At 37.0% G+C, this 13,524-nt stretch overlaps 2 protein-coding genes across 2 annotated transcripts; one reads left to right on the forward strand and one right to left on the reverse strand.

Moving 5' to 3' along the window:
* Positions 1-5,156: 5,156 nt before the first annotated feature.
* Positions 5,157-6,872, reverse strand: ATPC1 (ATPase, F1 complex, gamma subunit protein). Its single transcript, XM_086640847.1, has one exon. It carries the CDS (start codon positions 6,600-6,602, stop codon positions 5,475-5,477), a length of 1,128 nt encoding a protein of 375 aa, XP_086496973.1. The 5' UTR covers positions 6,603-6,872; the 3' UTR covers positions 5,157-5,474.
* Positions 6,873-8,390: 1,518 nt separating this feature from the next.
* LOC147536345 (putative beta-1,3-galactosyltransferase 2) lies at positions 8,391-13,107 on the forward strand. The gene is made up of 11 exons (XM_086640671.1): positions 8,391-9,488; positions 10,218-10,311; positions 10,451-10,509; positions 10,617-10,798; positions 10,913-10,976; positions 11,294-11,366; positions 11,496-11,616; positions 11,803-11,890; positions 11,979-12,104; positions 12,196-12,305; positions 12,587-13,107. Exons 1-11 carry the CDS (start codon positions 9,367-9,369, stop codon positions 12,733-12,735), a joined length of 1,188 nt encoding a protein of 395 aa, XP_086496797.1. The 5' UTR covers positions 8,391-9,366; the 3' UTR covers positions 12,736-13,107.
* The last annotated feature ends 417 nt before the right edge of the window (positions 13,108-13,524 follow it).

The following is a 13,524-nucleotide window of genomic DNA, read 5'->3' on the forward strand; positions in this document are numbered from 1 at the left end:
AAGATAGATTGCCATTGAACTGCATTTTTGTCATTACAAAGATGATTGATAAGATTAATATTATCGCTTTCTAAGATTACGGACTGGTGATTCATCTCCAAGGCCCATTCCATCCCAAGAAGGATAGCCTTGGCTTCACATTCTTCACTATTTCTCGCCCTACTAGATTTAACCTGAGCTCCGATGAATTTAGATTTATCATTATGTGCAATTATGCTAATACCCATAAAAGATGAAATGTCAATAAAAGAGGCGTCAACGTTAATCTTTATCATATTATTCGGTGGTGGAAGCCATTTTTCATCATCAGTAGATAGATTAAATTTACTATCCTTTTTACTAGGTTTTTTGTTTAAGTTCGGGTAGTTTTCAATCATTTTAATAATGTTATGTAACTCATTTATCTCATGTTGAAAGCAGTGGTCACACCTAACCTTCCACAGTACCCAAAGTACGGTAGAAAGATGAATGTTACCTTTGGTGTAGCAGGCATTCCCATTCCCTTCCCAAGAGAATATCCAGTCTGATATGGATAAAATATTCTCTGAGATTATATCGAAATAGAACCAAATGTTTTTGGCTAAGGCACAGTGTAAAAGCGCATGTTCAATAGATTCGAAAATATTGCAGTTGGGGCAGTTGTACATGTTACCTATATATTTACCAATTCTGCCTCTCACCGGGAGAGCTGCGTTGCATACCTTCCAAATAAAATTTTTTATACGAGGGATGGTCGGGAGTTTCCATATGAAATTCCAGTTGCACGTAATCGGGGTGTTCGTGGTAGTGCTGCTGGTCAGATACTTATACATCGAGGCTACAGTAAAATTACCTGTCTTGGTAAGCTTCCATTTCAATTGATCTTTTCCTTCCTGATTAATGGGTAAAGTTTTGATAAGATTAATCGTATGGGTATCAAAAGTTACCCTGAGAATCTCTTCGTTCCATTCATTATTATTGATCAACTGTGCCACTTTAGTAAGGGGGGAGTTGTTAACATTTGTGAGTGGAGTGTGAAGATCGGGGATCCAACTGTCAGTCCAGATATTTACCTCTTCGCCGGAATTGACTTCCCAGGTAACTAAATCATTCACCATATTATAATATTTTCTGATGGTTTTCCAGTTCCACGAATGATGGCTTTTGGCCAGTCCCGGAGTGATCTTGTTATGAAAGTATTTCGCTTTGATAAGCTTAGCCCAAATCGCTTCCGGTTCCGTCCTGAGGCGCCATGCCATTTTAGCAATCAGCGCACTATTGTCTATCTCCGGGAGATGGATACCTAATCCTCCCTGGTTTTTGGGGAGGCAAATATGTGACCACGCTTTGGTGCATATACCTTTAGCTTTACCCCACCAGAAATTCCGTTGGACGGACTTGATGCTTTTCGTAATTCCTTTCGGAATGGCAAAGCACTGCATCTGATATCGGGGTACGGCAGCAGCTACGGCCGAAATGACCACCGTGCGACCTGCCTGAGAGAGGAAAGAGTGACTCCATTTGTTCATCTTGTTATTGATTTGATCGAGAATATCCTTGAACACCTTCGTCTTCTGCGCTCCTATGAAAAGCTGCGCTCCCAGATATTTTTCCGAAGTAGCTGCATGTTTAACCTTTAAGGTTCTCATAATGATACGTTTAAACTTGGGGTGGGAGTTTTTAGAGTAGAAGATATTAGACTTGGCAAAATTAATCATTTGGCCAGAAGTCTCACTGAAGTCCTGAAGAATATCCTTAAGGTTATGAATGTTCTCTATAGAATTCTGACCAAAAATAATGCAGTCATCAGCAAAGAGAAGGTGAGAAATCTCCTGGTCCAAATGAGGCGTGGGAAAACCCTTGAAACTATTCTGACCCCTCTGAGCTTTGAGTCTCCTACTAAGCCCTTCCATGACTAATGTAAACAGGAAGGGAGATAGCGGGTCTCCTTGCCTAATACCCCTAGTCGGATAGAACGTAACTCCCGGCCTACCATTAATCACTACTGACATAGACGAGGTGGAGATACAAGCATTGATTAACTTGATCCAATGTTCATCATAACCAAGACTTCTCATGACATCAGCTATAAATTTCCATTCTACCCTATCGAAGGCTTTTGACATGTCAAGCTTAAGACCAAAGTAGCTATGAGGACCTTTCATCTTCTTAAACGAGTGAATAATCTCTTGACCCATGATGATGTTATCAGCGATTTGCCTCCCCGGAACATAGGCCGCTTGGAAGGGAGAAATGATAGGGTTCAGAGTTGCTTTGAATCTCTCCGCCAGAATCTTAGTTATAACTTTGTAAGTGGTATTAAGAAGACTGATAGGTCGATAATCCGCTGGGGTCTGGGGGGTGGGAGTTTTCGGAATAAGACAGATATTCGTGTGATTGATATCCGAAGGGAGCAAACCCGAGGAAAAGAAGTTATTGACCAGATCATAAATATCTGCCTTAACAGTCTCCCAATTAGCTTGAAAGAAGAAGGGGGGGTACCCATCGGGACCAGGAGCCGCCTCCTTTTTCAAACTCTTGATAGCCCAATCAATTTCCTCAACGTTAGGGGTGGTAATGAGGTTTTCATTCTGTTCCTGAGAAATGGTATGATGAAACATGTTATTCAGATTCGAATCATCTCTAGGACAAGACCAGACCAGATTCAGTTTCCACCACCACGGAGACGAAGCACAAGGTGAAGAGTCGATTCCTTCTGGATATTGTAATCAGCAAGGGTACGACCGTCTTCTAATTGCTTTCCGGCAAAAATCAGCCGATGTTGATCAGGTGGGATACCCTCCTTGTCCTGAATCTTTGCCTTCACATTATCAATCTTTGCCTTCGCTTTAGTAATACATTAAGCTCGTGTCTTCGAACTATACTTGGTTTGAAGAGTTTGGAAATCGAAAGATTTGGTTAGAGGGAACTAGACTTGGTGAAATTATCTATATAATACTTAAAACAGAAGAAAAAAGAGACACATCTTTTTTTAATAAAAGATTGTTCAGAGACTAAATTTTAATTTTAGTTTCTCCTTGAAATCAACATTTGTTTTTTAAAAGTAGCCTATATTCACGATTTCTCAATTTTGTAGAAGTATACTTTAATTATATGTGAAATTATAAGGTTTAAAATCCTCTAGCTTTTTCTGCCTTGTGTCTCTTATATATTCATAAGTGCAAGATGTTTTAGTAGAGTACTTGACTCTTCTCGTATGAATCTATCACTGACCAGGGGCTTTTGAGCTTTTGAAGCTTGGGATAAGTAATACTTGTTGGACTCCACGATTCCACATCCCAAGCCCAATTGTCCATTTTTAAGTGTGTTCACCGCCTCTTGGCACTATGGGTGGGTACATGTTTAACTACCTAGGATAATATCTCCTAAAGTCAAAATGTTCACCTCCTTTAATGGTCTTGTGGATTATATTTTCGCAAATGAACACCATCGAGTAGTAGTTCAGTTGAGTTTGTTTGAACCGATCAATCGAGCTCAGTTTGAACCAAGCCAAACTAGAATACTAGATTGTGGAAGTGTTTTATTCGACTTTACTACAGTTGACGATTTAGCCACTTCCATTTATTAGTTTGGCTTCGGCTCCACTCAAGATTATTGAGCAGATTCGGACGGATAATTACCAAAATAGGTGTACAAAACTTGTCCAAGCCTCCATACTCTTTCGGTTTTTTCAGGCACTGACAGTGTGGGTTTTGAGTAAAACCCAAGATGCACAATGCACCCTTATGAGTTATGTCACCTAAATTAAGGGCCTCGTGGCCAATAAGGCTCAAGACAAGTATGAATTGTGAGAGTCAAGAATTTGTAAAGAAATCAATGTCCAATTTACTGAACATGTAAAAGAAGTCGTGTTTCTTGGTCACCACGAGACACCAAGTTTATGACCACATTTATGTGCAAGTCATTTTGACTAATTTTGAATCAAAATGCCCCAAAATCAGTTCGGTTTTGTTGTACTTTCGACTTAACTTCAGGTTATTGAAGAAATATTTATCTCATGTTTGACTTATAATATAGTAGTTATTCTCATTAATTGCATAACAATGCGCAATATAAATCTTCTAATTAGCAATTGGTTTCCGTCGGACAAACAGTGACGGATTGAGATCGGATGGAATGTAAGGTAACATTTCAAAACTCGAACCAGACTCATTTATATGATCCAATCGGTTGAACCCATTTCCGAGTTTTGGTTGTTCATGGACTCTATTAGATTCGGGTGTCCATGACAGGTTTCAGATTTTTAGACTTTCTCCCTGGCTTCAAATAAACTCCAAAATAGTCCGGGACAAAAAGCACTATCAATATGTAGTATATAGGACTCTCCATACGAACCCAGTTAGTTTCGAGTTGGATGTTCACAAACTTAACATGATATCAAAACAAGACCAAATGGCCAGACATCCACTTCCCCTAACAACAAAGAACGCGAAAAACGAGGAGATAAAATAGTCCAAAGATACTCTCTAATAACAATAACCAAGTATATATCTAGGTAGGAATTATATTTGAAACTTGTTATGTCTGTTTTGTTTCATTCGTTATAGTTATTACTATCAAATCTTTGAGAACTCAAACTTCATTCTTCTAGTGATTATCAATATCCAACTGAACTGCTACGAGAATAACAAACAACAATAGAAATAAACAATCACAGATGAACACAAGAGTTTACGTGGTGGTTCGACAGTAAAACCTACTCTATGGCGAATAATGACACGATAGTTTCACTACTTACGAAGAACAAGAATAGAAAGATATCTCAAGAGCTTATGAATATACAACCCACTAACCCTGGCCCTCTGCGCACAGCGCATCCACGATATGTACCCAAAACCGAAAAAAAAAGATGATGCCTTGACATTGATAAAAGTTTTTTTGAGTTGCACTTGGGGTTTGATATCAACCCCTATTATCAAGACACTTCTCAACATGAAGTAAAGCTGTAACTTAAATTTAGTGAGAAATAGAGGGTATCAAGCTTCTCACTTACATCCTCTCCAAAAATCAACCTATAATGTTGACAAAGATTCGAGCTTCAAATCAAAGAAGGCAATGTCAATCAACAAAACCCATAATTTTGCCCAATTGCTCAACAATCAAGTAGTTTAATCAAAACGAAGAAGACAATTCAAGAAAAGAAAAATATAGCCAACTGCAAAACAAGCCGAATCACATAGAGAAGAACTCTAAAATTATACTACAAGTTTACATATATATGGAGAAGGAGAAGAATATAAAGAAATGGAACATCTTCTTTGTTCCATATTGGCATTGTTATTTCTCTACATAAGAGAAGCTCGAGCAAAGCGACGATTATGAAACTTTTTCATATTCAACAACTATTCTTGTACAAACATACTCAATGAATTAGGAAATAGATACCCAAAAGAAAAGTAAAGTAAAGAGAGAGAGAGAGAGATACCAAAGTAGATGAAGAACAATATACCAAGACAGTGAAGAAGTTAACATAATCAATTTAGAGCATCGGCACCAGCAACAATCTCCAAGATCTCGCCGGTAATCTTAGCTTGACGTTGACGATTATACTTCATTGAAAGAGCTTTCTTGATTTCCTTTGCATTATCAGTGGCACTACTCATAGCACTCATCCTAGCAGCAAGTTCACTTGCCAAAGATTCTTGTAATGCCCTCAAAATTTGACTATTCAAATATAATGGCAAAAGTGCATCAAGAATCTGAACTGGGTCTTGTTCAAATTGCAAGATCGGCGAAAAATCAACTGTTTTAGTAATAACAGAGTCTCGCTCAACCGTTAATTTCCCTTCTTTAGTTGTTAACCTAAAAAGTTCATCTTCTGCTGCATCAACACATGTCCCATTTATATCACAAATCTCTCCTTTTGGTGATAATGGAAGTAAAGTGTGAATAACGGGATCGGATTTAACTAAAGATACAAACTTTGTGTATAAAAGTTCGACTTTATCGACTTCTTCACTAACAAAGAGAGAGAAAACATCATCAGCAATAGCTTGAGCATCTTTAGTAGTTGGAAGATTACCACCTTCAAGAAATTTATCAACTGGAATATAAGGTCTTCTAATGAAGTAAGAATTACCCTTTTTTCCAACACTAATTATAGTATATTCAAGCCCTAATGCTTTCAATTCAGCGATTCTCCTTTCGGCTTTTTTCAAGACAAAATTATTGAAACCACCACAAAGACCTCTATCACCAGTAACAACAACTAGGGCAACTTTCTTAACAGGACGAATATTAGTTAAAGGGATATCAATATCTTCAGTTTGAAGTTGTTCATTAATATTATAAAGAACACCAACTAGGGTTTCAGAAAAGGGTCTACCACTTACAACAGCTTCTTGAGCTCTTCTAACTTTAGCAGCTGCAACAAGCTTCATAGCTTCAGTAATTTTCTGGGTATTCTTAACTGAATCAATACGTTCACGAAGTTCACGAAGATTACAATGAATTGGGTTGACAGATGAAGATCGAGATGGGTTTGTGGTTGAATTATAAGTAGGGATACAAAATGGGTTTAGGGCAGATCTAAATGAAAGTGATGAAGAATCAGAAAGAGGGAGTTTTGAAGAGATTAACATGGTTAGATTTGAGCAAGACATGATTTTGATTAGTGGGTTTTGCTCAGATCAGATCAGAGAAGAAGATTGGGGAAGTTTAGAGAGAGAGAGAGAGAGAAAGGATAATGGAGGGGAAGTTGTGGAGTTTTGGGGATGAAAAGGGGTGGAGGGAAATGAGAGGAGGAGGGAATGGGAGATTTGGATTGGGTTTTGAGAATTTGGGGATAAGGAAATTTTGACCGTTGGAGTTGTGGCTTGTGGGTGAGAAGTGAGAAGAGATGGTTTAAATTTGGGATTTCTCTCCATAAAAAATATCTAGGGTTTTTGTTGATAAATTGACCTTTTGTGTAATTTGTTTAACACTAACACTATCCTCCCTTTAGCACAGAAAAGAAAAAGTTCAAAAATGCGAAACTCGTAAAGCACATGAACATCTGAAACGAAGTGACGGGTTCGACTCTTGATCCGATGAAATTAACAGATCAGACTCGAATTTTAAAGTGGTAATCGGCGTCCTATCTGATCCCTATTTGTCTTACTATACCAGATTGCTCATTAGAAGAACTATATTACACATTTAAATGTAACGAAAGAGGGACTATAATTTAGGTCAAAATTGTGATATAAGTGTTTTCATTTTTAACATAAAGTTAAGTTAAAAGTTAAAAATTCAATTTTGAACTAAACATAGGTCATTTTGATCCAAAATGAGATACAAACAAATGTGGTTACAGTCTCTCACTTTACGTAGGCGAAAAAGAAATACAACATCTTTACATGTAGTGAATTTGGCATTCGGTTGTTTATACCATTCTGACTCCACAATTCACATTTGCCTTGTGTCTAACCTGGATTAGGAACGTTCAATTTGGATGACATAAGGGGGCACCAAGTTGGTGCTCTTGAGTTTATCATCGAGACACAGGTCGCTCCAAACCCAAAAACCCGAAAGGACATACATGATTGAATGGGTTTTGTACACTAATTTTTGATAAATTATCCACTCGAGACCGCCTGATATTCTTAACGAACGCAAGTTATAGAGTCCGCCCCGTGAAGGAGTAAATCTGTAGTCACCCGATCAGACCCGATTTCCACCCTTAGTTTTTCTCTTCGTTTGCATTGAAAAATAATTTGCGGAAACTCAACCAAAAGTAAGTTATTTTCAACTTACCCACTAGAGTTTCCCCCCAACCATTTATAAGAAGATCGTGAGAATTGTGGAAGAAAAGATTGTCTTTCAAAACACAAAAAGCTACGAAAAAGATTGATACCTAGGAAGAAAAGATTGTCTTCGAGGTTCCAATACGAAGTCAGCTTATTGTTGTGAGGGATTTCTCTCTGAACTAACTTTTGGGATGAGAAAGGCTCAAAACCACTTATGATAAGTAATGCCTGCCTCACTTAAACTAGGTTTTTCGAGCAAACATAACATATTACTTATAGAGAAATCTTATATATATGTATCATTTCACATCTCCTTTGACTTCAACAAAAATTACGTTATATGTGAGTGTATATAACAAAAATGGTGTGTGCATTTAAAATTTCTCTTCCTTGTATATTGAATGTAGGAGATTTTAAAGGCGCCTTTCTAAGTGTTATTGGACACCTTGGTGACCCTATAATTTATATATTAACGTAAAATCATCTCTATAATATGAATTATTATAAATTTGGTGGGATATGATGGTGATTCTCTACCTTATTCCTCAACTTTCACATGTTTGTTTGTTGGAAAATCAAATAACTATGTTTTTTTCATGAGTATTTTATGAATTAAGATAACAAGTTGTCATATTAAAAACATTTTCAAGCTCAACTAATTCTAGGTATACAATAACTTACCTTAAAGTGACCATTGTAAATGAATGTTTTCCAATTATATTTTGAGTCTATTGACTTCTCCCTCACCTATGTCCATCCCATGTGTTTTTGTCACTTTAGCACCCTAGCATTTGGCATGCATTTTGTCTATGTACACACCAAATATTTTAGCCTTAATTTTGTTGTTGACGATGTGATATAGGGAGGGACATTTCGTGCCATTAGTATGAGTTGTTTTCGAAATGACATCTAGTGATCATATTGGTGCATTTAGTAGAATTCAAGACATCATAGAAAATCAATATACTATACATAATCATGGTTATTTCGTTTTTTTATTGAAATTATTGAATCAAATAACATTGATTTAGGAAAACTAAGGACCCAACTAATATGCTTCCCAAATGTAGTTTTCTTTTACAAGTGAAATGCAATTCACAAAATAGAAAGATACTTGTCAAACTCTAAGAAAGAACTTTCAACAAAAAAAACTCTAACAGAAAGGAAAAAAGAGGTTCCAGGAGAATGAAAAGAACCCCTAAAAGGGGAACAATGTGGGATCATATGGATTCCCATTTAACCCCTAAGCAAACCATCTAAGCAAATATAGTTCAATTTGGAACCAGAGCCCAAACTGGTTCCAAGTTCCTAAAACAGAAGTTTAGTTGGTTCAATGGACTGACACCTCTCAACTGATCAAGGGTATTTACAGCATTTCATCTGTTTAACAATGGACCGACAGTTTGTCAATGAAAGGTGAATTTCTAGAGAGAGAAAGAGAGGGTAGAGAGAGAGAGTTGTTGGTGGTGAGGACTAAAGTGGGTCTTACTCAGTTCTTCAATTCATCCATCCTTGTTCCTTCAGCTGCCCACATAGAGAAGTGATTTCCATTTTGGGGATTGAATTTCTCATCTCTGTAAGATGGGTTCTTCTTTGATGAGCTTAAAATCTGATTGAATTATAGAAATTGAATATAAAAATGTCTTTGATTAAAAGCAGAGGAGGAGGAGTTGATTCATCTTCAAGAAGTACTCTGTCTAGAAAATTGACCCTTTTTCTCTGTCTTGGCAGCTTTCTAATTGGAATGTTCTTCACTAACAGGTTTACTTTTTCCCTAATTCTAAATTCTAGAAGTGGGTTTTGGTTTATTATTATTCTTAGTTAATGTAATGAAGTCATTTTGGTAGGGTTTTGATTCAATTATGGACATTTTTGCTTAAAATTCATCAATTTCAAAGGGTTTTTACTTTTGGGTTTTGTATTGATTGAGTTACTTTTTTCATTTTGTGAAGTGGGTAGCTTTGATTTCATGGTAGTGACCTAGAAATTTTCCTTTCTTTCTTTGCTGAATTGCTTTTGATTACTAATGAGTTCTCTCTTGGTGGGGTTTCTAACTTTTTTACTTACTCAATATGGGATTCCCCCATTTTGAGATATATGCCAGATCTGAATTGGAATACATAGTCTAAACCCTAATTTGAACCATTATTGGAAGTTCTTCCCTTATTGGAGAATCATATAGAATTGAAGTCAATTTTAGTTTTCTTCAAGCTTCCTTACTTTGTCAAAAAGTTATTGTAGTTAATGAAAATTGCTAATGAATTTCTTCATGATTGCTTACTTTCGTATTATTTGATTAATCCCTCATTAAAGTTTGAAATTCAGCTAGACTAATGAAGATATCAAGTGATTCTTCATCTAAAATCGGCATTTCAAGACCTTAATGATAAATATATCGTTTTCATCCCTTCGATTTTTTTTAAATTCCAGCGGTATGATCTTCCCATTGTTAGATTCTTGTATAACTTTTAATGAAACATATCATAGCAGGATGTGGATGGTCCCTGAAGATACAGGACTGACATCTGTGGGTAGCGAAGATAAAAAGCTAAAGCTAGTTTCCGAAGGTTGTGATCCAAAACTCGTGAGTACCCATTTCTCATTTTGTTTGGATTTAACTTCACTTGAGAAATGTTAGTGTTAGTGATCTAGATATCACAAATCAAGAGAGAAACCTAGAAGTTTTTTTTACGGTAATTAGTTGTCTTTTTTGCTCTTATCAGAAAGACATTATGCGCAATTCGAAGGACATTATAGAGGGTGATCCTAATGAAGCTGTACAGTAAGTTTAATTGTTCTTATTTAGATGGGTTTCTCGTCGATTTGACACTAACTTTTATAATAAAAAGCGATTTGGAGATGAACGTAGAATTACCACATGGGTTTCAGGTCACTGGATAAAACTATATCGAATTTAGAGATGGATTTAGCTGCAGCAAGGGCTGCTCAAGAGTCTATGAAAGTGCCTGAGTCAAGTGGGAAAAGAAAGTATTTAATGGTTATTGGGATCAATACTGCTTTTAGTAGTAGAAAGCGAAGAGATTCGGTTCGAGCTACTTGGATGCCATATGGTATTGCTTTTTGCCCACATATTATTTCGTTCTCATTTGTTCTGATTCAGTTGCTTTACTCAATCTTATAAATGAAACTCTTTTCTCATCTTCCCTCTAAAAAATTGAAAATAGGTGAGAAAAGAAAGCGACTAGAAGAAGAGAAGGGCATCATTGTTCGGTTTGTTATTGGTCATAGGTATGCATTTCCGTTTCCTCAGTTCTCCTACAAATCCCTAAATCTTTCGCCTGTTTCAATATTCACATCTTATGGATATCATCGTATGAAATAAATGATATATTTTCTGTTGTCATACACAATATTGCAATCTATCTCTTAATATCGCCGTTACTATCGTTATATCTTATGTCGCCGATATATCACCAATATTTCGTGTAACACCGGTAAGAAATTTGCGTCCGAGTCAGATGTTGACTACGTAAGAGTTATGACGATGTCATACACAATTTTCACGACATACGAGCTAACTTGTCCACTATACTTACCATTAATAGCTCCACCGCTGGCGGTATTTTGGACAAAGCTATTGAAGCAGAGGAACGAAAACATGGGGACTTCCTTAGGCTGGTAATTCCTTCTATCTCTGTATGCTAATATCTCCTACTTAAGCATATTTCAGGAAATCTTGTCGCGTCTTGCTCTGAATAGCTCCACAAATGATCACCTGTTTGCATGTTTAATTACATTTTTTTACAGGATCATATTGAAGGTTACCTTGAGTTATCAGCCAAAACGAAAATTTATTTTGCTACTGCTTTTGCTCTGTGGGATGCGGAGTTTTACGTTAAGGTTGATGACGATGTTCACGTAAATATAGGTAAAGCATTTAAACTTGAGTATCTCTTTTTTTGCATTTACTATCGGAAGAATCTATTGTTCCAAAAGCTTGAAGGGTGAAAGAGAGAAGTAACATTATAGATACAGTTTAACTAACCTCGATACCTTATCTGCAATGATTTAGTATTTTGTCAACTTGAGTTTGTTTGCTTTTGAATTGATGCAGGAACACTTGGAACAACTTTAGTTAGGCATCGATCAAAGCCACGGGTGTATATTGGGTGTATGAAATCCGGTCCCGTTCTTGCACAAAAGTAAGCCGGATTATCTTAAAATATTTCAGCCGTTTAGTGAAAAGTTATTAATCGTTTTTTTTTTTCTCTCTTTTTCGTTATGAAACAGAGGGGTGCGATACCATGAACCCGAGTATTGGAAATTTGGTGAGGAAGGTAACAAATATTTCCGACATGCTACTGGTCAACTTTATGCAATTTCTAGAGATCTCGCAAAATATATATCCATTAATCGGTAAGTGCTCATTTCTGGGTATACTTCATAGAAAATCAGTTTGTTATACTCCTATCGAAGGTTAATTGGTATTATGATATGACTTACTCAGGCACGTACTTCACAAATACGCAAATGAAGATGTTTCTTTAGGTGCTTGGTTTATTGGGTTAGATGCAGAGCACATCGATGATCGCAGACTCTGTTGTGGTACCCCACCTGGTAAGATTATATAATATGTAAGTCTGTAAGACTAGTCTCAATACCAATCATATTGTCCTTGATTTAGGCACCGCCCGGGGCAACTAGACCACCCCAAACTTCACCTGGTGTGCTCAAGTCGGGAAGGTCTTTTTAAGCAATGTGGGACAAAGTGCCTTGGACATGAAACTTCTATTTCACATCATGTATATTGTATAAGTGTTATCGATTGTGATTGGAAAATAATCACCGAACTCCGTAACCCATAACTTGACTAATTTCGAACATGTCTTACTATATAGATTGTGAATGGAAGGCTCAAGCAGGCAACATATGTGTTGCATCTTTCGACTGGAGCTGTAGTGGAATTTGCAGATCTTCTGAAAGAATTAAAGATGTCCACAAACGTTGTGGCGAAGGTGAGAACACTCTATGGAGTGCAATTTTCTAAGTGGCTATATTTGAGTCTTTTCTAACTCGGAAAGAATTCGTGTCGAAGAGCCGATAGTGTGTAGAGTCCTGTTCATCTATCCATTTTTTTCTTTCTACAGCGTCCGCTGGTATAGCCATATAGAGAATGTATGTATTATGTAATATGATAGTGTAGAGTTACAGAGAGGGAGAGAGAGAGAGCTAGAGAACGGAACTTGCCCGTTTTAACGAACAGAAGACCTTGGTACGAGAGAGAGAGAGTGGACTGTAAAGACCTATAATATTCTTTGTAGATTCTTGGAAGAAGGGGCCATACTGAAGTTAAACTCTAATGGCTACTGAGTTCCATAATAAGAGTAAAGAAATATTTGATCTTGGTTTTCCTCGAATACATTTACAATTCTTGTCTTGATGATGAATTTGAGCTCTCTGGTCCAAATTCAACCAAATCTGAATAACTGGTCTTAGAAACAACTGTCCGGACTCGGTTTCGTAGTTAATTTGTAGCTAGTGTCGCTAGTATTTTACCCATTGCGACTTGTTTTTGGCTAGATAAGACCCATAGTGGCTGTAGCTCGTAAGTCATTGCAAGAAACAATGATATTATGCCTGGACTTGCAGGCTGTAGCTCGTGTCAGCAGGCTGAATTGACCCACTAGGATGGGCCAAGTATCTACAGAGGGAACATTACTTGACCAGACCCATCTTGGTTAGCCAACTTAACTAGGTAAACATGTTGAATGAGCTGATGATGGACCAAATATCTAGAGAGAACGTTACTGGACCCATCGTGGTCAACCAACTCAAC

The sequence above is a fragment of the Eschscholzia californica genome, unplaced genomic scaffold (assembly GCF_041429995.1).
Source record: "Eschscholzia californica isolate CP2 unplaced genomic scaffold, dmEscCali1.0.p SCAF_5, whole genome shotgun sequence".
Lineage (NCBI taxonomy): Eukaryota > Viridiplantae > Streptophyta > Magnoliopsida > Ranunculales > Papaveraceae > Eschscholzia > Eschscholzia californica.

Bases quoted from the DNA above. Each gene is read 5' to 3' on its own strand.
- ATPC1 (XM_086640847.1), bottom strand. From the start codon at position 6,602: ATGTCTTGCTCAAATCTAACCATGTTAATCTCTTCAAAACTCCCTCTT.
- LOC147536345 (XM_086640671.1), top strand. From the start codon at position 9,367: ATGTCTTTGATTAAAAGCAGAGGAGGAGGAGTTGATTCATCTTCAAGA. The intron at 10,312-10,450 runs GTGAGTACCCAT...TGCTCTTATCAG, and splicing joins AAGGTTGTGATCCAAAACTC to AAAGACATTATGCGCAATTC. The intron at 12,105-12,195 runs GTAAGTGCTCAT...TGACTTACTCAG, and splicing joins AAATATATATCCATTAATCG to GCACGTACTTCACAAATACG.